The sequence below is a fragment of the Mustela nigripes genome, chromosome 3, assembly GCF_022355385.1.
Source record: "Mustela nigripes isolate SB6536 chromosome 3, MUSNIG.SB6536, whole genome shotgun sequence".
Lineage (NCBI taxonomy): Eukaryota > Metazoa > Chordata > Mammalia > Carnivora > Mustelidae > Mustela > Mustela nigripes.
Window position 1 is genome coordinate 171,545,300 of NC_081559.1, and position 26,976 is coordinate 171,572,275.

Below are 26,976 nucleotides of genomic sequence, written 5' to 3' on the forward strand. Positions count from 1 at the left end.
AATCACCCGTGAATGAAAGACCATTTATGGGAGTCAAGGAGTCTAGTAGAAGTACAAAACACCATTGGGACAACAACAACAAAAAATCAAAATTGGACACACTTCTGAGGGTAAAAGGAAGAAAATTGACTTTACCTGCATCACTCCCGAGATAACAGAACTCAGTGCTAAGAGATCCCTGATTGACCCATGATTTCTACAACTTTCTTGTTGTAGAAAGTGGCAATGTGTGAGTGAGTGCTTGACCTTCCCAGCTGTGTAGGTTGCTACCAGAGAGGAAAGAGGCCCAACTTTCTCTTGCCTCTTCCACATTGAGTTATGACCTGAAAAACTAAGCCTGATGAGAATCTGGGAAAAAAGAAGCCAGAACTCAAAAAGGAACAGATGAAAAGAATGTAGATTCTACTAATTATATCCATCAGGAGGCCTGCTCATGAACCAGTGGGATGGACACCACCTGTTGATTCCCCCAGCTGGACCATAGGCATCTGCAGTGTCTTGGTACCTCTTCTAAATACCCCATTATGCAATGGCTGATGTCCTGGGTATGCTTTCAACAACAACAAGAGCAAAGCTTTTCTAGGCAGCTGGTGAGAATGTGTAGAAAGTTGGACCAAATTTGTGGACCTGGAAGGGACAACAGACCTGAGCATTTAGCACCACCCTTGGAAAAGCAGAAGATAGTTGTTCATACAGGGCCTGGCTCTAGATGATTAAGAGAAGGAATACAAGCTTAAGAGCTCTGCCATAAGTACATACGCAGATAGGGATGCCTGGGTGGTTCAGTCAGTTAATATATGACTCTTGATTTTGTCTCAGGTTATGAGACTAAGTCTCGTCTTGGGCTTCACTCAGCACAGAGTTTGCTTGAGATTCTTTCTCATTCTCTCGCTCTTTCCCACCCTCCACTCATTTGCTCTCTCTCAATCTCTCTCTCTAAAATAAATAAATAAATAAATAAAACTATATATATATGTGTGTGTGTATATATATATATGTGTGTGTATACACACACACACACATATGTAGCTAACACTAGAGCACCACCCAAATATATTAAGTAAAATTATCTATAGTGGAAAATGATGAAATCTTATATATACAAAATCCTGGAGACTCTACCAAAAACTATTACAACTAATGAACAATTCAAGAAAGTTGCAGGATAAAAAATCAACATTCAGAAATTAGTTGTGTTTTTATACACTAAAAACAATATCTAAAAAAGAAAGAAAATAATACCATTTACAATAGCATAAAAAGTAACAACAGTAAAATTTGGGAACAAATTTAACCAAATTTAAGCCACCTATAGATTCAATAGAATTCATGTCAAATTCCAATGGCATGATTTCATAGACAGAAATTCATGGAAATGCAAAGACCCTGAATACCCAAAGCAATCCTGAGAAAGAAGAACAGAGCTAGAGGCATCATTCTTTCTGATTTCAAACTATTACAAACCTATAATAATCAAACAGTCTTGTACTGGCATAAAAATGGACACAGACACCAATGTAACAGAATTGAGAGCCCAGAAATAAACCCTCACATATACAGCCAACTAAGGTTTGACAAAGAAGCCAAGAATACTCAAGGGGAATGTATAGTCTCATCCCCATAAATGGGGATGCACAATCCCCATATGCAAAAGAATGAAATTGGACCCCTATCTTACACTACTCACAAAAATTATTCAGAATTGTAATAAAACCCAGTGTGATAAAAGCACGAAGAGAAGAGAGGGAAAAAGCTCCTTGACATTGGCTTTGGCATTGAATCTTTTTTGGATATGACACCAAAAGGACAAGCAACAAATACAAACTAAATAAGTGGAACTACATTAAATTAAAGCAATAAATTTTCTGGGGCTCCCAGATGGCACAATGGGTTAAGCGTCCAACTCTCAGTTTCAGCTCCAGTCATGATCTCAGGGTCATGAGTTGAAGCACTGTGTTGGGCTCTGCACTTAGTGCAGAGTCTATTGAGAGTCTCTCTTCCTCCCCTCGGCCCCTCCCTACCCCTGCTCCTACTGTCCTTCTAAGATAAAATAAATAAATCCTTTTTAAAAAAAAAAAATCTTCTGCCCAGCAAAAGAAATAATAAAAATGCAACTTACAGAATGGGGGAAATATTTGCAAATTATGTATCTAATAAGGGATTAATATCCAAAATATGTAAGAAACTCATGTAACTCAATAGCAAAACAAGACAACAACAAAATCAACAAACAAACAAAAAAAAAACACAAAAATCAATCTGATTAAAAAATGGGCAAAGAATGTGAATAGATAATTTTTTCCAAAGAAGAAATATAAATTACCAATAGGTTCACAAAATGATGCTTAATATCACTAACCACCAAGGAAATGTAAATCAAAAGCCCAATGAGATGTCACCTTACTCCTGTTAGAATGACTGTCTTCAAAAAACAAGAGATAACAAATATTGCTGAGGATGTGGTGGAAAGGTACCCCTGTTCACTGCTGGTGGATACAAAAATTGGTCCAGCCAGTATGGGTAAGAGTATGGAGGTTCTTCAAAAAATTAATAATATAAATATCATATAATGCAACAATTCTATTTCTGGGTATACATCCAAAAGAAATAAAATGAGGATCTCAAGGATATATCTGTACTCCCATGTTCATTGTGGCATTACTCACAATAGTCAAGATATGGAAACAACCTACATATCCATCTATAATGAATGGATAAATAAGTGTGGTATATAAATATAAAATTAATTATTCAGTCATGAAAAAGTAGGAAATCCTGCTATTTGCAACATCATGCATGGACCTTAAGAGCATTGTGCTAAGTGAATAAGTCAGACAGAGAAAACAAATATCTCATTTGTGTGTGGAATCTAAAAAAGACTCATTCATCTTGAATCTTAGAAACAAAGAGCAGAAAGATGGTTGCTAGGAGATGAGTGGTGGAAAAAATGGGGTGACATGAGTCAGAGTATATAAAATTCTAGTTATAAAATGAATAAATTCTGGGGATCCAATATATAGCATGGTGACAATGGTTTGCAATATTGTGGCATAAGCTTGCAAGTTGCTAAGAGACTAGATTTTAAGTATTCACACACACAGACACACACACAAACAAAAGAACAAAGAAAAAGAAGGTAATTATGCGAGCTATGGAGGTATTAACTATCCATATTGTGTAATCATTTTGCAGTAAATATATATATCAAATCAAATCAACACATTGCATAAGTTCGAGAACACCACAATGTTATGTGTGAATTAAATTTCAATGAAATGAAAAAATAGGATGTTTGCACTATATTCATAGAGTTTGGCTTGTAGTTTTCTAATGTATTATGAGAACCTATGATATACCACAGAGGACAGAATAATTAAAACAGCATTGGGATTACCTGGTCCTTAAAGGTTGGCAAATTTCTATGTGAAGTCATTTGGACCTGGTATTTTGTGTGTGTGTGTGTGTGTGTGTGTGTGTGTGTGTGTGTGTGTTGTCGGGTACTTTTAAACAATTATTTTCTATATTACTCCTATGATTATTGCTCTATGTAGAATTTCTGTACTGGGTCAATTTTGGTCAATTTCATAATGCATTTCTGTTTATTTCTCCTTATATTTCTTGATGATCTGCTTTAAGAATGTTGGTGCTATGTTATCCAGTGCATAAATACTCAAAACTGGAGTTTTAGGGCACCTGGGTGGCTCAGTCATTAAGCATCTGCCTTCAGTTAGGGTCATGATCCCAGGGTCCTAGAGTCAAGCTCCACATCAGGCTCCCTGCTTGGTGGAATGCCTTCTCTCCCTCTCCCACTACCCCCTGCTTGTATTCCCTCTCTTGTTGTGTCTCTCTCTGTCAGATAAATAAAATCTTAAAAAAAAAAAAAAAAAACCTGGAGTTTTACGTTAGGCTATGTCTCCTTTTGAGAACTATAAAATGTTGTTATTTGTTTAAAAAAATTACATGTTGGAGTGCTTGGGTGGCTCAGTTGGTTAAATGACCAACTGTTGATCTGGGCTCAGGTCATGGTCTCAAGCCCCATGTTGGGCTGCATACTCAGCATGGAGGCAGCTTGAGATTCTCTCCTTCCCCTCCTCACTCCCCTACCCTAATGCATTCTCTCCACCTCTCTTAAAGAAATAAATACATCTTAGAGAAAAAAGAAAAAAAAATATGTATTGGTGAGGATACAGAAAAACTGGATACGATGTTCATGGGAATGTAAATTGGTGAAAGCACTATGGAAAACAGTACAGAGGTTTCTCAAAGAAATTAAAAGTACATCTATTATATGATCTAGCAATCCCATCTGAATATATTTACAAAATATTTGAAATAATCTCAGAGACATCGGTCCTCCTATTTCCATTGCGGCATCATTCACAATAGCCAACAGCTGAAACGCCCATTAAAAGATAAATGAATAAAAAGATTGTATATACATGCAAAGTAATACCATTGTCTTAAAAAAAGAAAAGGACGTCCTGCCAAAGGCCACAACATGAATGAACCTAGTACACATTGTACTAAGTGAAATAAGCCAGACAAAGAAGGACAAATACTACATGACAACATTTATGTGAAGTATCTAAAATAGCCAGATCAAAAAAAAATAATAATAATAATAATAATAAAAGTAAAGAAATAAATACATAAAAATAGTCAAATTCTTAGAACTAGAAAGTAGAATGATGGGTGCCAAATCTTGGGAAATGGGAAGTTTCTGTTCAACAGGTATGAAGTTTCAATTATGCAAAATAAGTAAGTTCTAGAGATCTGCTGCACAACATTGTGCCAACAGTAACACTACTGTATTGTGTGTTAAAATTATGAGGGTAGATCTCATTTTCAGTGTTCTTAAAGGAAAAAAGAAAAGAAAATAGTTATAAATTCTGTTGAAAATAAAACTTTATATAGAATGAATTGGAGAGGAACATCAAAATCTTTAAAAATAAAACGATATTCTCTTCTGACAAAGTCTATTAGTTTCTATATTCAAGAAATTAGTATTTAACAATGAATGTAAACTTGTTCTTAAATTTCTTGAGGAACACATGATATTATATTTACCTGTGTATTCAAGGTGAAATCCTGCAGCAGAAACACTGATGTCTGATTGAAAATTTAGATATAGATTATTAGATGTACTATTCAACAGATGGGGTATTGTTGTTCCTGAAATGATAATTGAAAAGGCAGGTCAATGATCACATAATAAAGATTACAATAAAACTAAATCAGTTAACTACTAATCAGCCAATAGATTATCGCTGAAATTACGTATTGGTTAAATGTTCTTTCAGAAATTTTTTGATAAAAATATATCTTCCACATTTCTTTTTCATTTTATTGTTTGTGACTATCTCCTAAGAGATAGTCTTTGGATCACTTCGGGATCACTCTAGAGCGCTCCCTAAAAATAGGCAGAACAAAGAGCTGGTTAAAGCAGTAAATTTTACAGTTCACCTAAAATAAATGTTTTTAATTTCATGTGGATTTCAATTTTCCATGCATGAACTAACGGGAAACTTAATTTTAAAGATTGCAGGTGATTTTTATAGAATAGTAACTTAAGATTATGTGTGGATTCAGAGGATGTATTTATTTATTGTCCTTTTTATTTTACATATATATATATAAAACACACAAATATATTATATATGCATTTTATGTTATGTATGCTTTTCTATGTAGTTACTTACTTACTTTTATGTACTTACTTCTATGTATTTAAAGTACCTTGATGTATCTTATATTCTGACAGCAAAGCTGGTAAGTAGTGTTTGAAAAATCCCAATTATAAACTAGTGTTAGCCATGTCTCCCAGCAAATACATTATAATGATGTACTTCTGAATTTCTAAAGGAAATCAACTTGACTTTGTTTGATTACTGAGTTGAAAACATAAAATATCTGCTTGAACCAATTACTTCCTGACTATTTGACATTGAGTAATAATTCAAGATCCTTAAGATTACAACTCAAGCAGTTTCAAATGACCAGCATAAAAATGTGTCAATTCTATGGTTTTTTTTAAATTGTTTTAAGATAGCATATTATTTGATAGCATTGCAAAATTTTTCTGTAACAGTTACTTTATACTTTGTACAACCCTGTGGACCTTAACCACTCACTGATCCTTCTATAAAAGAAGTCAGGACTAATTCATTATAGAACATATAATTGCTTTGTTTTAGTTTTCAACCTGTTATCTGGCCATAGTATCCTTACTGAATCACTGAAGATAGAGGTAAACTTGACCTGCCCTTAGCCTCCTAGAGAATCTTAGCGATTGAGAGCTTTGGCTCTGGAGCCACACCAGCTAGGTTCCAGTCTTATTCTAACATTAGCTGTACAAACTCAGGCAACTTAATCTCTCCAGGCTTCAATCACGAACCAGAACTGCTAGAAAGAGCAAACGAGGAAATGGATGACAAGCCTCACATAGAGCTAGCACTTGGTAAATCAATAGTTGTTGTCACTTTTATTATCGTCATTGTTGTATTCGTTACTAAGAAAGTAGATACACCTGGGTGGCTTAGTGGGTTAAATAAAGCCTCTGTCTTCAGTTCAGGTCATGATCTCAGGGTCCTAAGATTGAGCCCAGCATCGGGCTCTCTGCTCGGCACTGAGACTGCTTCCCTTCCTCTCTCTCTGCCTGCCTCTCTGCCTACTTGTGATCTCTGTCAAGTAAATAATAAATAAAATCTTAAAAGAAAGAAAGAAAGTATACCTCCAATTTATTCTACACAAATGTATATTCAAAATGTTAAGAGATTTCTTCCAAGAAAGACTTCTACGTTAATCTATATCTAAAATACTTTCTATAACTAAACCAAGTCACTCCTACTCCAGGTATTTCTTCTTTCCTTTTCTCCATGGTGACGCTGAAAAACTGGGTATCATACTCTATTTTAAAATCTATTAAAAACTTAAAACCATTCACACTGATTCAAGTACATCTGAAAATAAGAAGTTGGTGGTTAAGCTATGTTCCTCTGTCTATAGTTAAAAAGTATAATAAAGTAAAAATTAGAGTAAGATTTGACTTCACTTTTCATACATTGGAAAAAGCTGTTAGATTATTGCATAAATTACCTTTAAAAACCTTAACAAATTTAAAAGCCTTGTGGTCTTGGTACCTGGGTATATAGTAACTTTATAGAAGTTTATTAATTTCATGGACATAATTTTATATTCTCTTTATTCTCACTCAACAGTACCCTGTAACATTTACCATGTTGTTACACAGTCTCTAAAATTATTTTAATGGTTGGGTAACATTCTATTGAGTAGATAGAGCATAATTACCAAGCACTGTCTAAATTTTAACTATTTAAGGGCACACATATTATTCTTGAACCACAGCTCAGCTGAAAATATTACTATAAAGGCATCAGTAAATAATTACGTAAATATAGTAAGAATATAATAAGGTTTTAAACAGCAATTTCAATGTCATTACTTTTAATGCCTTTCAAACTTCTCACCTTGTAATTTAGCTCCCTGTGTATAGTTTATAACAAGCAATTTAAATGGCCAAATCAGAGTTCTAGGAGCTCTTTTAAAAAGAGAGAGAGATTTTTATATTCCTAATTATATCTCTATTTTAATTAAGCTCAGCTCTTCTGTTTACCTGAATAACTTCCCAGTCGTGGAGCATTGTTGTCTCCCCCATCATAGAAGTCCAGAGAATCCCAATTATGTTCTGTAGCAAAGCTCACAACTTGCACCTGCGAAATAATACTTTCTGATAAGAAAACATATTTCTAACAAGATACTAATATTTCCGTCGTCCCCACCACATTAGAAGAGCGAACTCTGAGCTGGGACCATGTCACTGTGGCCCTTCACAGAAGGATTTTAACAGAACTGATCTCTGCCATTGCGGCACTAGTTTACAGGAGCGGACTTTGGTGAGAAGAGCTGATGGGGCACCTAGTAGTGTTCACTATGGGTATAACACTGATGATGTCTGTCACCATCTCAGAGCATTCTCTGTGGCTATGGGTTGGGGGGCGTCTGGGTGGCTAAGTTGCTTAAGCATCTGTCTCTTGATATTGGCTCAGGTCATGATCTCAAGGTCATGAGATGAAGCCCCACATGGAGCCAGTGTCCATTCAGCATTCAGCAGTCTAATGGAGTCTAATGGGACTCCCAGTCTAATGGAAGCATTAGACTCCCATTAGGGAGTCTGCCTGTTCTCTCCCTTCCCTTCTGCCCCTTCCCCCATTCTTCTGTCTCTATAAATGCAAAGTAAATAAAGAAATAAAATCTAAAAATAAATAAATAAATAAAAGCTTTGGGTTAATTAATGTCTTAGTGCCAGGAATCCAAGTGCATGTCCTAAACAACTGGTTAACTTATATTTTGGAGTTTTAGATTCTTGCCAGTTTAACTAGGCTTATACTGGATGTATTTTATTTTTCTTTATTTGCCTAATCTTTGCTCAATTTCCTTTCATTAAAAAAATTAACATTATCCCCTATGCACATTTTTAATAGGTCTCAATATGGATGACCAAAATTATACTCAATAACTCATTTGGGCACATCTTCTAAAGATTATTTTTATGAATGGAGTCATAATAACTAAATTACTGTGAAGGTCCCTAAAGTTGATAAGGGAAATGCTGGAGTACAATTCTCTCCTATTAAATTTTATTTAAAGAAAGAGGCATGTGTTACTTTATCGCCCTTCACTTGGCACAGCTTGAGGTTTGCAAGAACCCACAGGACCCCCACAACTGTGGATGTGATCTTTTTTTCCCTTTTTGGAGTATATATCTTACTGTTTTGGAGGAAGGGAAGGACTAACTCTATTAAAATAAATTTGTATAGCTAAAGTCTGTTATAATTGTAAACACTGCACTCACTCACTAAATAATTGTAACAATGATATTCATTAAAAATTTCTTATCCACAAAATAGACCATCATCATTCTTCCCGTCAAGTGAATGCTGGTGCCTCTTTTCCAGGGGTGTGTGCCACATGGCAACAGATACCCTGCCTGTGTGACAGGCATGAGGCCCAATGGCAACGTTCCAGGCAGGTTGAAGAATGGAATTAAAGCTGTATGATTGTAATATTATCACTACCTCCTTAAACAATGATCAGTTCTCTCTTCATATCTGAATTTTCTTTTCCTACAATTCAGAGGAAGAAACGATTATTAAAAAAAAAAAGGAAAAGAAAAGAAAAAAAAAGTAGGGATTCATGCAGGAGTTGACATTTGAGATAAGCTAAACGTATTGAGTGGTTTTCCACTGAAAGAAATTTCTGAGTTATAAAAATGTAGAGGGGCCAAGCCATGAGGTGGATTTAGTGAACCATTGGTAATCCAATTAGCCACAGGAGGAAGTATTTACATATGAGGAAATAAGCATGCAAAGTTAGGAAAAGCAGAGAAAAGTTCCAAAGAGTCAGCTTAGTGGATAAATACAAGAGACTGTGGAGTGAAGATGCTTGGATTTGCAGCTTCTTGGCTCCCTCCACTGGCTACCATGGAATCCTAGAAGAGCTGTTAATCTCTCTAGGCCTTCAATTACTCTTATAAATCATTGTAGTAAAGGTACCTAATTTATAGAATTGTTGTAAAAATTAAATTAATTTTAGCTGAGAATAGTGTCCAGTGTGGATAAAGGATTTAATATATCTTAGTTGTGAGAGAGATTGGCCAAGAGGCTATAAATACTGAACACCACCACAGTAATTATGTGACTGAGTAGTCCGCTGAAGGTTTTAGGAGGAGCAAAATCTGAACTGCTTTAAGTACTGCACGGCATTGGATGAAAAAAATATAAGTGAAAAGATGATTTCAGCGTCCACTGCAATAGTCAGTGTGAGAAACAATGAAAGACTGAAGTAGGTTGGAAGCAGGAGTACAAAGGGGGACAGAGATGTCACAGGTGTTGCTACAGGGGAAATTACTGGATTTTGTAGAATCTGAATAAGGGAACGAAGTGAGAGGGAAGACTGAAGAATAATTTATCTTTTTTTTCTGAGCTATGGAGATCAGAGGGGTGATGAGAACAAAAATGAAACATCTGTAAGAAAGCCTATTATCTTCATGAGAAGAAGAAATTTTGTTTAATTCTGGATACATATGTATAGCAGACTGAATACTGGCTCCAAAAATATCAGGTTCGCTCATCTCTGGTGCCTACATATATTGCCTTACAAGGAAGACAAAAAAAAATAAAAAATAAAAAGCCTTTCAGATGCAATTAAACTAAACATCTTGAGATAGGGAGATAATCCTGGATTATTCAGAAGGGCTCTAAATACAATCATGAGATAGATGTCAAAGGAGATTTGACACAGACAGAAGAAAAGAAGGCAAGGTGGCCACATGCGGGTTAAAAAATGGAGTCGTACTGTCAGACAGCAAGGGCTGCCACCAGCCACCAAAAAGTTAGAAGAGGCAAGGACATGTCTCCCCTAGAGCCTGGACAGAGGGAAAATTGGAGGGTCAAAGCATAGCCCTGTCAGCACCTCAGTTGCTGCTCAGGAAAACTGCTTTGGGACTTCCAGTTTCCAGTATTCTGAAAGAATAAACTTCTGCTGATTTATTTATTTATTTACTTATTTATGTAAACTTCTGCTATTTTAAGCTCTCATCAAGTGCATGGGAATTTGCTGCAGCCACAGAAGACTAACACAATTTGCCACTTGGAGTCTGGGCACATTGTGAATGTAGTTTGGCATAATAAACACCGAAGGTGTGGGAGACTCAACTAAATGACTGAGGATCCACAACGACAAAAAACCCAATATGAGTCAAAGTAAAAGATTTTTTAAAAAGCAGCTATTGATTCAGCCTTAAGAAAAATCTTGCATTCGATGGAGCTGTCCATCACGGCAACACGATAGCTTTATGAGGTAATGAATTTCCAATCACTAAAACCAGATATTCCTCATATAGACATTCAAATCTCATTTTAATTTGCTTGCTAGATTATATTAACTCATGATGATCATTCTACAAATTGACACAATTAAGTAACGAGTGTTGTTTTCCCAAGGTTATTCACATAAAGAGTGTTCTTCTGCTTGATAACTCTGTTATTATAGCCCTTTTGGAATTCTCCATCAATAGACTTTACTAAAATAGACAGGCAAATGAATACACTAGTCCCTACAAACTTCTCATGTAAACCTAGTATAACAAATCACTCCATTTATTGAAGCTATTTCTAAAGATAGCTCTATCACTCTATATTATCTGGACCTTTTTCAGCATATTTGAATGTTTCTTCTTTCCACCACTGGTTATCCCATTTCATCTCAGAGAGAATTTGATGAATATTCATATAATTCCTAATTCACCCAGATATTCATCCTAACTGAATAAAATAAAATAAGCATTGCTTTAAACCTGCTATAGTATTCAGGTAGCTTTTAGGCAAAGTTAGTAAAATTTCAAATATAAATCACATATTACATATGTTGTGCATAGGTTATATAATTTCCTATGATTTAGGAATATGTCTAAAATTACCATACATATAAGTGGTTAATTAGAAGAAAAGAGTTTGGCAGTCCTTTAGAGTATTTAAAATTAAAAACCTAGTACACCTCACACTCTGTAAGTCTGATAAATAAATGCTCTGTTAAATTCAAATACTGTTTTCTAATGTGTGATCATTAAATAAAATGCTTCCTTAGTGGAAGATTTTATAGTGTTATTAATATTAAGAGTCCAACTCTGAGCAGTGTTGGGCTAGGACAAGTGATACACAATGTCCTTTGTCTTCAGAGATCTTAGTTCATCATGCTGCCTTAACTCCTTGAAATAGTCCAAAACTCCACTGCTTGGGGAGGTATTCATTGGTTCATTCCAAAAATATTTACTGAGCGTGCTAGCTGCCAGAGCAGACTTAGGGCCCTCATGAGCTTACGGATAATTAAGTAAGCTGTAACAGTAAAATGTGATGGGTGTTATAATAAAGAAATTACAGGGACCTATGAGAACATACAGCACGGGACTTAACCTTTTCTCAAGTTTATGGAAAGTCTTTCACAGGAACTGTTTTAAGTTGAGACAGAAATGATGACTAAGAATAAGCCAAATAAAGGAAACTCAAGAAGAGTGTTGCTTGCAAAGGGAGAAACATGCACAAAGGCCAAAGGCAAAAGAGAGCTTTCATAAAAAACTAAAATAGTGTAAACAGAAGAGATAAGAAATGAGGACAAAGCACAAAGGCATAATCAACTTGTCAAGAAGTTAAGGATAGAGGGTACAGTTGAAGTATTATAAGCAGAAAAGTGGCATTACTGGGTTTTGAATTTGGGATTATTCTCTTTGCCCTCTGAGGAATAGATTGGGGGAAAAAAAGAACCTGAGAGAAAGATGACGATCACCCAGTCTTAAGCGGTAACAATTTGGATGGAGAGAAATAGACTTATTTGATTTATGAAAGACAGACCTGACACTGACATATTTCACTGTATCAAGTAGGAGAAGAAAAAAAAAAATCATCAAGATTTCTGGCTTCTGCAACTGAATGGATGAAGGATTCATTCCAAGACAGAATACACTAGAGAAGTTCCATAATAATGAGAAAAAATCACGAGGTCAATTTTGAACAGGTTGAATTTGAAATTTCAGCAAGAAATTTAGCTGAACGTGCCCCGTGGGCAGTAAGATATAAGACATGCAACTTAAGTGAAAGGTCTGGGTTAGATATTTAGGTCTGAGACCTAATATTTATTCAGTTCTTCATTAAAAAAAAAAAAAAATGTTTTCTGATGGTCTATTATGATGCAGGTCCTGGGGATCATCAGCCAAAGACATGGAAGTAGATTAAATGGCAGAGAGAATGGTGTAAGTTAAGATGAACAAACACCACACAATCTCTTAAGCGCTGTATCTGATGTGGTGAGTAGAAAGACAAGACCATGTTCCTAGATAGAGAATGAAGAGCTTCTGATATAAAAAATAAAACAAAGTCCAAGAGAGTATTGGTACCGTGAAAACTAAGGAGGAAAACCATGTTTTAAGAGTGACAAGAGAAGGGACGCGATTAGAATGCTGCTGTCAGAATAAGTAGAATGGGCAAAACAATGCATTTACTGACCTATAGGTCCTCAGTAGTTACTATGAGTGGCTCGTTTAGAGCACTGAATGCTAAAGCCACATTGCAGGGCTCAAAAACAACAAAACAAAACAAAACAAAACAAAACAAAACAAAAAAGAGATTAGAGGGGAAACGCTAGGGTTTGCTTTTTTATTATTATTGTAAGCTGAGACAGAAAGGGACAAGTTGATAATATTTAGAAGCTCTAGGATAACCTTCATAAACTCACAACTACATGAAATAGCAAATATTCTATGAAGGTTCTAAAGTTATCACCTGTTTTCAGATTTTCTATACAATCTGGAAAATGGACAATTCTAAAACCTTTGTTCGTTCTACCAGTCATGAGATAGGATATACTTGTTTTCCCAGAATTTTACAGGTTGGCCATAAAATGGTTGCACAGCTAGTAAGAATAAAAGCATAGATCTAAGGTCTTTTCATTTTTTAATGTCCTTTAAAACACTGTAATACATTTCATATCTTCACATTGGTTTATTGACTTATTTTATTCTTAGCACCTGTCAAGTGATTTTTTTAAAATTTTCTGAAAAATTACAAAGATAAATTCAAAAAGGTTATTTTTTTAACTAAAAATTATATTATTAATTTCAGTTTTAATGAATGATTTCTTGGCTGTTTTCCATAGCTAATAGATATCTCAAGTTTCCAGAGGAAAACCTTATGACTCAGTTGGAGAAGTAATCAAGTTATTTTTATGAAATATAGATTATATAATATTTTGTGAAGAATAATTACCTTCCATGGAATATATACAGACTCAGGAGTAAAATGCCATCAAATTATCCAGAAACAACCTCCTTCTAAAACAGAGTAACAAGTCAAATTTCTCTTCCCCAGTTGCAATAATATGCTATATCATGTTGATTACAGACAAGCATCCATGTGCCTTGCTAACAGAGAACTGATTTTGTTCAACTAAATGAGGACAGTACACATCAGAGGAAGCCAAGCCCCTTACTTAATCTAGGTACTTAATATTGATTTGTTTGAGCCAAATCATAATAAATCTTTGCTACTGGCCAGTAGGAATGGATCTGCTTGCAATTTTGATCAATAGTACAGCAGGTAAAGTCTACCGGAAGGATTTCTAAAAAAAAAAAAATTTAACCACTGTAAAGGTATGTAAGATAGAAACATTCCATTTTGGCTGTTGGCCATTGCTGTGTAAAGCTGTTACGTCTAGAGCTTCTGTAGCCATCTCAAGATCATGAGAAAAGAAGCTTAAGAACTAAGTCAACATGCTAAAATGGCAGAGAAGAGAGAGAGAAAAAAACCTGGATCAAGGACACACAACTAAACTTCTGAAATAAACAACCTTTACCCCATGATTCCATGTCATGTAGAGCAACATATTTTTTCTTACTGCTTATGTCTTCTTGAATTGGTTTTCTGTTTTTTGCAGGTGGGAAAATTAGTAAGTATCTTTCTATTCACGTTCAACCATGCCCCTGAAAAGCACTGGCTAAACCTTTAGAAGTAACCTGCAACCTGTCATCTCTGAAGAGGATTAACTTCAAACATACAATGAAAAGGAGAAAAATTTAAATTTCCTTACTTGAATGCCAGCTCCCTCTGGCACTGTGATCTTCCATACGCAATTCAGATTGTTGTCATAAGGCTCAGGGTATCCAGGAGACAAAATAGTCCCTTTGCGCTTAGTTAAAATTCCACCACAGGGCACTAAAAGTAAAGCAATTCAAGAGAGGGAGTTAATTCTAATGCAAAGGATTAAAATAAGAGAAAAGGTCAGAGATAACATCTTAGACAGATACTAGAACTGCAAACACAGCCAAATCTTACTATTTTTTAAAACTCATAAGAACAATGAAAATTAAATCTTTCTCCCTAAAAACTTTTAAAAATAATTAGATGACATGAATGAATAACCTTACAATGGCATATCTAAAGTTATACAACTATTAACTCAATAACAGACTATCACCTCCAGTACTAAAAAGTGCAATGGTACATTTGCATTAAAATCGCTCATGTCTAGAAATGGAATTTTTTGAAGGATTATCTTATATTTATGATTTTTTTCTATATGCATCCTTTAAAGAGTAATAGCATTTCTTCAGGAGTAATCAAGGTGATAGCAACACTTATACAGAGCCTGCTGTTTGCCTAAGACTCTTAAAAGCAGTGTACAGATTTTTAACTCATTAAAGCCTCTCCTAACAATCCAATGAGATATAAATATTCTCTTTATTTTACAGGAAATAGAATCACTAAGGAATTAAATAACTTGCTTGAGATCACAGAGCTAGTAAGAGATGATGATGAAATTTGAATACTAATAGTTTGGCTCCATAGTCCATGTCCTTTGGTGGAAGAGGAAACTTGATATGGGGCCAGTCTGGTTATTGCCAGTACAGTATGACAAGAAAAAAAATGTGTAGACCTGCTCTGAAGTCAATAAAGGCCTCTATCATTTTTTAAATGTACTAAGTATTAATCTTAAAATGCTCTTACCTTCTATCAGCTTGGCTCTGGGCATGACTTATCTTACAATGTTAAATACTGTGTGATGTTAGATATGTTCCTTATACTCACTGAAACTCAGAAATTTTGTATGTGAAATGATAACGCAGTTGTTTAAAAAAGGACTTTTGTGAAAAATATATAGATAGGATAATGTACATAAGGAAGCTAGCACATTGCTTGGAACACAGGGAGAGGTCAATAAAATATACTTCCTTTTATTATTTCCTTTACAACTATTATTATTTTAAATACCACTGGCACTCTGATGCTTGAGCATTTGTTGTTGTCTCATTATAACAGTGGGATATCAGGATATACCTTTTATAATAATTTTTAAAAAGTTAGCTTTCTGCTGCTTCCAAAGCCTAATGCAAAAGCATAGGGCAGTTACTCAGAAGAGTACTACAAACGTTTTTAATAGTGTAAGAATGTATCTTCAAAGAAAATTATTTTGTTGTAATTTCCTAAAAATTTACATTATTGCGTTCTGTATTAATTCAGGTTAAATGGATCAGGAAAAAAAAAATAGCTCCTTTAAACAAAAAGTCAACAGTTTTAGATGACTTAAGAAATGACGTGCTAGGAATGGAAGAATATAATAGAGATTCTTCTATAAGACTTCTATAATAGAGATTCACTCCCAAAAACAGATTAAAAATAAGTGATTGATGAAGTGCTGATTCTGGGTTCAAAGAAAGTACGGTTGGTCTTCTACATTGGCATTATCCTACCTGACTCTTATATTTGTCTCGGTTACTACAGTAATCATACCAATGGGCCTCGTCACAGTGGCTATACTATCCATGTAATATGTCTCATTATTAAAATGACCTTTTTAAAATTAAAATTTGATCATGTTATTTCACTGTTGAAAATCCTTCAAAAAATCTCCCTGTAGTGTCAATTCTAAAGATAAATACAGCTAACTTTATCAGTCTCTAACTGCATCTTCAGGCTTATAGGTACTCATGGTTTCCCAATATGTCACCATCACGATCCCCCTTCCCAGTTCAACCTACTGAACTAACATACTCTCTTAATAGTGATTTGGTATGTCCTTCTCCCACGTAGCAAGCACTACCATCCATGGTCATTCAATGTTGGTTTTACCTATTTACTTCTTTGCTAACACCCGTATTCGTTAAGTGTCCCACAGTTTTCCATAGCACCAAGTTCTTTCCTAGAGAGCTCTGTTATGGTATAGCTCATGTTATGTTTTCATGTACTTCTTAATTTTAGGCTCTTCCAACACACTGAAGTCTCAGAAGATGAAGCAATTCACTATTTGTCTGGAACTCTGCTCACTGTGGCGCCAAGAGTCTAACTCATTTACCCTTCACATTCTAAGGTTTCCTTCCCTGCTGCTCCAGTGACAAATCCCCTGTTCCTCACTTTCCAATCTGTCCTCCATCCATTTCATCAGTCTTTTGTCTTCACTCCATTGAAATGACTAAGCCAAAGTCACCAAAATACTCTTGTTGTAATGTGTTGTTATTCAATTCTTAATTTGCATTTTGCTCAATCTCTGAGTAGTTATCTCCTCCTTTTGATCACTTCATCTACCTTGAGCTTTTCTTTGGCCACAAAGACACCATATTAGCCTGCTTTTTTCTATACCACTGGTGATACAATCAATCTTCTTCTTCCTCTCTTCCTTTTTTTCCCTTATCCTTTCTTCTTCTTTCTTTCCTTCCTTTCTTTTCTTCCTTCCTCCTGTCCTCTCTTTCCTCTTTCTTTCTTTTCCTTCCTCTCTCTTTCTTTCCTTTCTTTCACCTTTTCTTTCTCTTGTCTTCTCTTCTTTTCTCTTCTCTTCTTTCTTTGTAGCTTACCCTCCTCCCTTGATCTTTTAAAGGTTGTACACTCTCTGACCTAAGCCGTCTTCTCTTTTCTTTCTAACATCACTTAAAAATGCCATCTATTTCCATGTCATCAATATAGTAGGACTACTACATGTCTGTTATCTCAAATTCTGACTTTTGCTCAGAATCCTGCTATAATCTGCCTAATAAGCCTCTGAAAACTAGTAAGTCTAAAACAATGCTCTTGAAATTTTATCTATACAATTCTCCATCTCAGTAAATGTCACTATCACCTAGCTCTAAGCCAAAAATCTAGGATTCATTCATCTTAATTTCTTTTCTTAGATTCAAATTCACATTTACATCTATGGTCGACCTATCAGTAAACTTTCCCATCTCCATTTTAAAAAGTATATCATGAAGCTTATCAATTCTCATCCTTGACTATGACCTTCCTATCAAAATTACCCTTACTTATCCTCTCCACTATTGCAATTGCCATTCCATCCTCGTGCTCCTATGCCATCCCTCCTTACAGAGTGATGTTTTAGAAAGTAACTCAATGAATTCTCTCACTGCTTAGAGAAAATTCAAGCGTCCCACATACTTTGAGGGTCCATATGACTTGGCCTCCGCTCTGCTTCCCCAGACTCTTCTATCATGCTTGCCATCATTCACTCTGCTCCAGATACCTGGGATTCTTTTCTTTTCTTTTTTTTTTTTTTTTAAAGATTTTATTTATTTATTTGACAGACAGAGATCACAAGTAGGCAGAGAGGCAGGCAGAGAGAGAGAGGAGGAAGCAGGCTCCCTGCTGAGCAGAGAGCCCGATGCTTGGTCCATCCCAGGACCCTGGGATCATGACCTAAGCTGAGAGCAGAGGCTTTAACCTACTGAGCCACCCAGGTGCCTCAGATACCTGGGATTCTTGCTGTGGCTTGAACATGTCAAGATCTGTCTCTGCCTCATAGTCTATACACATGTTTACTTCAAAGATTTTATAACCCCCTCCATTCATTTCATTTGTATATAAAACAGCCGCATGCCCTGGGTGTCTTAGGACCTCCGCCCTTTCTTTACTTTTCTCCATAGTACATACTACTATCTGAAAGAAGAGAACACATCACTGGTGTGTTGCTCAGTCTCCCTCTACTAAAATGTAAACTCCAAAAGGGCAGGAATCTTATCTTGTTCTTCAAAGCTAGATGAGAGATTGATACTTGGTAAGCACTCAGTAAATGCTTGGTGAATAAACTGTTGACAGACTTGTTGTATATCTGTGATATCTGTGTATATATTGTGGTTATACGTTCCTGTTCATCATTTCTGCATTATTCCTTTCTCCCAGTGATTTCCTAAATAAGCCATATATAACAATACAAAGTTTCATATTATTGTGTATAAAAATACTATAAAAGTATCCCCAGCTATACATTACTATACATAGGATATTTTATAAAGTTTCAATTACTATGTATATTAATTATCTGAATATTTGTTTCCTATTTTAAAAGATACATATATCCCTACTGATCAGTAATACACTATATAACATATGGATTACGAGAGCAATGGGCTTTAGGCAAGCATTCTGTGTTCAAACCCTGATTTTACTTTTATCTGTAAACCACAGGGTTTATACTCTCTTAAGAGAAACAATCTTATCTACCTCCTGGTATTGGTATCAACATAAAAAAAAAAAAAAAAGAAAAATGAAAGAAAGAAAGAAAGAAAGAAAATGCTTAATAGTTCTTTTTATAAATACTAATTGCTATTTATTATTATTATTATTTTTTAAAGATTTTATTTATGTATTTGACAGATAGAGATCACAAGTAGGCAGAGAGGCAGGCAGAGACAGAGGAGGAAGTCTGCTGAGCAGAGAGCCCAACGTGGGGCTTGATCCCAGGACCCTGAGATCATCACCTGAGCTGAAGGCAGAGGCTTTAACCCACTGAGCCACCCAGGCGCCCCTATTTATTATTATTTTGAGTAACCTTTTCATGGATGGATAAATGGATAAATAAATGAATCAGTGAATGAGGGTTCAGCTGCTGTATTTCCTTATCAATTTCTCTACTGCTCTATAAAAGATGATATAAATGGGGTGTTGTCATGGAGAAAATACAAGTAAAAGTAGTTCTTTCTGAGATTCTGAAGTTTCTGTGGGGGAGGGGAGGCAACCAGATAAAGGTGATGGGATAAGCAGCTAATTAAAGACTTTCTGCCTAAGGGCAATAAATGGCAGGTTCAGGGGCTTTTCAAAAAAGACCTCCCACTAACAAAAGTACTTATGCCTTAGGCCATATATTGTCAGAGCTATTAGTGGCTGCAGGGGGTTATTTGAATCACAGAGTCTCAGAGGGAGGACAGCTTGGTATTTTATGGGACTGAAAATTTTAAGAAATCTGAAGTGTAACAAGGTCAAATTTGGAAGATAAAAACTCAGTCTTTGGCATATATTTTTCAGTTTTATATTTATTCCAAGCCCAATGTTCTTATCAAAATATCATTGTACTTTATTATAATTTGCCTAAGAATGGCTGGATATGACAGATTTGTGCACAATTACTAAGTATCACTTAGATACTGGTCATTTAAACTTGTAGGTCCCCTACCTTAGTATTTGACCATGTTAACTGTAAGGACCACCCATCTGTCATGACTAATGGGGCTGTTTTTCACTCAAGGGTTTAATTTTATTCTGTCAGTTTTTGCAAAATTATGGAACATTTCATTATGTTTTACTATAGCCAAAACAAAAACAAAAAAAAAAAACAAGGAAAGTGTTGGTAACCATAGTAAGAACCATGAAACTAAAATAATGCAGAGGAGATGGAAATCATTAGGAATGTGGAAAGCTGCCTTCTTTTGGTTTCAGATGGATGCTCACTTGGCTTAAGTTGTTAATTGAGTATTCACAGAATAGTAAACAGAGAAAATACAATTATAAAATCTGGTAAATAGATTGTCAAAGATGATAACTAAACTGTAAAGAGTAAAAAGAGAATTTGTTCTCTCTCAGAATAAAACTACCCAGATCATATGTAAATCTATTGTTTGCTCTTTCCTACAGAAATAGTCTCGTGGGAAGAGTTCCAAACTTCCAATGGCTTGTAAAGGTCTAAGCAAGCAAAATGAGCAAGAGCATCAGTATCTGGTGAGGAGGGTATGTGTTGTAATGAACACTGGGTATTATATAAGACTGATGAATCACAGACTTGTACCCCTGAAACAAATAGAAAAAATTAATTAACAAAGCCTGAAATTGAAAATACCTGCCTCCCGGACTTGGGAAACTGTCCAGTTGTTTGATCTCTACAAGAATTCAGGAAATTATCACAGCTAATTGCTAAAATCCATTCCCTGAATGAAAGTTTATTGACTATGTATTATACGCCAGGTCCTCTTTTGGAAGAACATAAAAACTATAGTGTCAGGACAGAGGTGGACAAGAAAGACTAAGAAACTAAAAACAAAACAAAATAAACAAAAAACAAAAACAGACAAAAAATCTCCCAAACGATACGTAATATGGTGGATATTTGTCATTAAAGAAAAGCAGAGTAAAGGCATAGAATAAATGGAACTTGGGTAGCAGAAAATTATTTTGGATAGGATGTTCAAGGAAGATTATCAGTTTGAATGAAGTGATGTAGTAAGCCTAAAATTGGGAATGCATGTTCCAAGCAGAAGAAATAGAATGTTCAAAGATCTTGAGGCAATTAATATTTTATTCATGACAAATGTTGATGATGAACTAAAATTAAAGATAATGCTTTGGGGTACCTGGGTAGCTCAGTAGGTTAAGCATCCACGAATTAAGCAACTCTTGATTTTGGCTCAGATCATGACCTCAGGGTTGTGAGATTGAGCCCCACGTTGGGTTCTATGATCGGCAAGAATCTCCTTGTCCCTCTCCCTCTGCTCCTTCCCCTCCCCACTTCAAATAAATAAATAAATGCAATCTTAAAAATAAAACAAATAAAATTAAAGATAATGATTTGATACTAACCTAAAGATGACTGGGTATTTGACTCTCATAGTTGAATCTTTAAGGCATCAAACCTTTTCCTTTTTTGAATATTTTAAGACACAATTATTTTTATTCAGAACATTTTGAAGCTAAAAATATTTACAATTAAAAATAGAAATACATGTATATTTTCATTTGGCAGTTAGATCAAATAGTAGACCCTAAACTGAGTTATCATCTGAGTGCCATTTAGAATCACCACCCTTCTAGTTTTGGACTCAATTTTATCATTAAGATAAAAACATAAACCTTAGTAATAATATAGGGGTTTTCTTCCACTTTAAATAAAGATGATTTATTTTTAGCGTTTAGAATTTGTATTCTTTTTATCCCTCAATATATTATTTTTCTCTCTTTCCTTTTCTTATTCCTAAAATATCCTTTTGTTGGAGGCTATGGCATGGTTGGAGTCGAGGATCAAACCAGGCCCTGACTTGTGTCTCCTTTAAAGTCTGGACACCTTGATAATGGGGTAAAGACAGGAAAGTTGAGTAACACTGAGAAAGGGTCCATGCTATGTGTCGTGCGCTTGCCTACGTGACTTCCCACACACTCTCCCTACAAAAGTGAATAATGTGGTCAGGGTCATGAATTCTTAGTTGGTCCTTGTTGTTCCTGTACCTCCCATAACCCACTCCCTGGTTGATTGTCTTGCTAATGGCTTTAGCCCAGACTACCTGGCATCAGGAGGTTGGCTTGTTGTTAATGTAAACTTGTTATAGGAACTTCCGGTCATCAACTAAGTACTGATGTATTACTCCTCCTATTGCAGTCTGCCTTGTAAATGCTTGTAAGATGTGGAATAAAATCGGCACTGTTGGACATCCTCCCCAGTGTCCCTCCTGGCCCCATCTCTTTGTCTCTTCATTTCTTTTCACCATCCTCTTAACCCTCACGTTTCCTGGTCAATTTGTCACGCCGGCCGCAACATCCTTTCTTTCATTTTTCTGGTTTTATTCCTTCTTTAATGTCTTTTTATCTCTTCTTCTAACCCTGTCTCATTTTTCATATTTTCATAGACAAAAGAAATTTCTTTGAATAATCAAGTTTTTTAACTTTTCAAGAAGAGAAGGAAAGTCTGAATGAAAATCTTTGTTAAATATACATAGTCAAAACCAATTACAGTCATATTAATCACTGTTTAATTTTTTTTTTCTTTCTTTCTTTTTTTTTTTTTTTTTTGATAATGAGTATACAGCAGAGGGAAAGAAAAAATTGTAAGCAGGCTCCATACCCAGCTTGAAACCCATTGCAGGGCTGGATCTCATCACCCTGAGATGATGACCTGAGCCAAAATTAAGGGTCAGATGCTTAACCAACTGAGCTACCCAGGTACCCTACCACTGTTTAAATTTTAACTTCATTAATTTTATACTTTCACATATAATGAGAACAAACCAAATCATTAACATATGCCTTTTATTTTAAATCAGTTCCTTTTCAACCATTTGTCCTTAAATACGGCAATTGGTAGAAAGAAATTTCAGTCTCCCAAAATTAAATATTTTATTAAATTAATATTTTAATAATAATTTTTAAATGACTGCTATTTTAATTTTAATTTTAATAAATATTTTATTATTTTAATAAATAATATTTTATTTTAATAAATAACTGCTATTATTCTCAAAAAAATTGTTATTATATGTCATCCAATGTCTTTTTTAAAAGTTTTAAGTGCAAAAAAGAATGTTACATTCAAGGGACCTTAAATTATTAAATTGGAAAGGATGATAAGAGTCCATGTGTTTTGCCTTTTTAAGATATAAAAATCTCCTGTAGAAGATAGTTTTTACATTTATTAACTTTAAAATGTTATTAAAACATATCAACAAATGAGAATCAATAATATCAAGCCTTTTGTCAGTACTGTGTGTCAATTCTATATTCTAGATCCAATACCTTTAGAATTAAAGTTTTATCTCCTGCTTCTGTGAGGGAAGATTTGGAAACAACAATAACAACTTAATTATTGAGTACTTACTGGATTCTAAGAACTAATAGTCACAATAAACCTACAAGGGAATTCTCTTATATTCTTGATTTATTGATATGGCAATTGAGAATAAGAAATTGTGTAAATTTTCCAGGATCATGTAGTGACTCACCCACATCTCAGTGTTAAAGTCAGAGCACAAGACTATTATTGCCCAAGACTTAATTAACCCTTATACTAAGAATTTAGATTTCCCAGCTGTGGGAATTTTATTCGGTTTTACATGATTATTTACAATTTTCCTCATTAACATGATAAATAGACAAATAGAACCTTTAACAGATAATTTATAAAGTTATACTTCTGTACTCTGCATTGATAACAGGTTCTCTGAACACTCAAACTAGAGCAATATTTAAAGATTAATGAGCTAGTTTATGAATTGCCAGATGTCATTGTATCATTCTACTTTTATAAAAAATGAATATTTTCAAGGAATTTTCATTATGTATATGAAACTAAATGAAGACAGTTACTTACCTAGTTACCTTCTATTATACAGTATTGATATTTTCTATCAATACCTACATAAATAAAGTAAAAGTGACACAAATTATGTAAATAATTACCAGGAAAAGTGAGACAGAAATAATGACTGATTCTTGATATTTATAGAGAAATATTAAAAAATCTATTGTGAGGCTGAAGAGATTTATTATTATCATGTATCTGTCTTCAATTATTGAGCTGATTTAAAGCAATGTAATTTCCGATTTATGCATATTGCATGACTAATTTTGGCATAGACATATAGGAACATTTCTCTCAGCTCATGGTCTTTAGTTTAGGATAATTTATTTATTACTATTTTATAAGAGTATGAAGTCGACATATATTGTGGCTCAAAAGGAGAAACATCTGTTTTGTCTGTATGAGAGTATAAAAGTACAGAAAGGGGAAGATCTGTTGGTTCCATTAACCCTACCCAGCTCCATGCTAGCTAAAATACTGGAGGGACATTAACTCCCAATGATTTGTTTTCTTGTACTTGTTGACTGTCAAAAATGTATTTCAATAGGATAAGAAATCTCACATTATAAATAAAATGTAGATATCAAATAAGAAGGAATTAGCTTATAAATCAAAACCTAAAAAGAAGCAGTCCTCTATTATTTAGGCTGGTATGGGGTCAGAAAAAAGTAGTTAATGCCCCAGCTCCACCACCCACTATGTCCTGATAGTTTAAAAATAACTATTTTACCTCCCTAAAACTCAGTTTCTTCAACTGTAAATTCTTTTTTTTTTTTTTAAGATTTTATTTATTTATTTGACAGAGAGAAATTACAAGTACACTGAGAGGCAGGCAGAGAGAGAGAGAGAAGGAAGCAGGCTCCCCGCTGAGCAGAGAGCCCGATGCGGGACTCGATCCCAGGACCCTGAGATCATGACCTGAGCCGAAGGCAGCGGCTTAACCCACTGAGCCACCCAGGCGCCCCTCAACTGTAAATTCTTAAAGTAACTTTTCCAATTGGTTTGCTGCAAGGATTACATTAAATATGTATGTAAATTGCTCAGCATGAAAGCTGGCAAACAGAAAGGATTAAGTAATTGCTAATGGTATCAGAAATTGTGGTTATTTAGCTAAAAGATGAGAAAGTTGGAGAATCATTTATAGCCTTCTACTGATTTAAATTATTTTTATAGGTAGTTTTCAACAAAGAAAAGAATAACAGAATAATAGCTCCCATTCCACTTATTACAGTGGGCAGAACTAAAATATTTGGTGTAAGAAAAATGCCCTGTGAAATATGTTAGCTGTTTCTGTTTTGGGGCTGGTGATAACAAGTTTCCAGGAAGACCACGCAACCATTCTTCCTTACTTTATATTCCTAATAGCCTTGATTTTTACCATATTCCTAGCACAATTACTAACAATGTCCTGATGTGGATGGAAAACACATGATACTTAGAGCAGACATATCCTAAACAATTACATCTTCTATAAATGGTATCAACAGAATTTACTCCTTCCTCAGAGAAAATCAGTATATTGATTCACAATTTGAAAGCACACTTTAGTTTAATGAACTATGAGCTAACATTATATTAAATCTCTGTTAAAATATGGTAAAATGTGTTTTCAAAAATTAAAAATTAAAAAATATTGATGCACATAATTTCTTTCCAGGTATGGCGTCTGGGTGGCTGGCTCAGTGGCTTAAAGCCTCTGCCTTCAGTTCAGGTGGGTCATGATCCCAGGATCCCAGGATATAGCCAGCCTCCCATTATGCTCTCTGCTCAGCAGGGAGCCTGCTTTCTCCTCTCTCTCTCTCTGCCTGCCTCTCTGCCTAGTTAAATAAATAAATAAAATATTTAAAAATAAATAAGTAAATACATTTTATATACTTATAAGTGTATATGTGTGCATATATACAATCATGTCACTCTTTGAAAAATTGGAATTGGGATTATTAAAATAAAAACAAAATTTTGCTTATCTTTTATTTAAATAATTCTTCCTCTTATTTTGTAAACCACATACCAATATAACTTTAATGAAAAAATTCAATTCGCAAGAGCTATTTCTTAACCTGAGATTAAATTTTACCATTCTTCTTTTAAAATAATACTGTATAATTAGGGGTACCTATGTGGCTCAGTCATTTAAGCATCAGACTCCTAATTTCAGTCTGGTCATGATACTGGTGTCCTGAGACCAAGCTCTGTCTTGGACTCTGTGCTCAGTGTGGAGTCTGCTTGAGATCCCCTCCATCTCTTTCTGTCCCTCACTCCCCACTAGTACATTTTCTCTCTCTCTCAAATAAATAAATCTTTAAAAAAATAACATTATACCATGTAATCAAAGAAAATAATCTTCAGATATGCTCTCCGGACAAAAGAGTAATAAACTTCCTAGCATACCTTTTCCATATCTATAGAACTATACAAGAGCCAAAAGTCATTGTAATGAACTTGAAGTAATATAAAATTCTAAATTTTTTGTGGTTTAGGAACTATTTTAATCTGTTTAATATAATTTGACAGGATTAAGAGCTTATAATTTTAGAAAGTGTATATTCTATTTACCAATTTAAATTAGATACAGTCTTACAAAAATGAAGTTTTAAACAATTAGATTTCTGGCTAACTGTATGTATTCCACTCATCAAAAATGTATCACTTAGACTTATGAGATCTCTTATTTTGTATTTTTTACACATATTTACAAATAATAGATAAAAGGAAAAAAAGATTTATTTTCTAATGCATATTTTGTAATTCTTTTGATACCAAAATAGAATACGTTAAAAAAAAAATCAGCTTCTGAGATCTTTAAAAGATATATAAATTCTTTACATACTGGCTTAGGAATCTCTGCATAAAATTTTAGAGATGTTTATTTCAACAATCCCATATTAGTAGCATTCAAATTTTGTGTTACTGGCAATATGTGCATATATCTTCATACATCTAAATCAATAAATGAGGAAACTATCCAGCTAATTCAATACAAAATATTCTTCATTGATCACATTATATCTGAACTACAGCAAATATCCATATTTGCTTGTCCTATTTAGGTACATCATAACTAACGCAATATTTAAAAATTAAGGTATA

At 34.5% G+C, this 26,976-nt stretch overlaps 1 protein-coding gene across 1 annotated transcript in view; it reads right to left on the reverse strand.

Annotated features, from left to right (window-relative positions):
- The window catches only part of CSMD3 (CUB and Sushi multiple domains 3), a 439,117-nt gene that overhangs the window by 149,231 nt on the left and 262,910 nt on the right, over positions 1-26,976 (reverse strand). The window contains exons 23-25 of the mRNA XM_059395523.1: positions 14,656-14,780; positions 7,634-7,730; positions 5,068-5,172 (exon numbers count right to left, since the gene is read on the reverse strand). Of these exons, the coding sequence (XP_059251506.1) occupies positions 5,068-5,172; positions 7,634-7,730; positions 14,656-14,780 (327 nt within the window). The remainder of the gene's footprint in view (positions 1-5,067; positions 5,173-7,633; positions 7,731-14,655; positions 14,781-26,976) is intronic.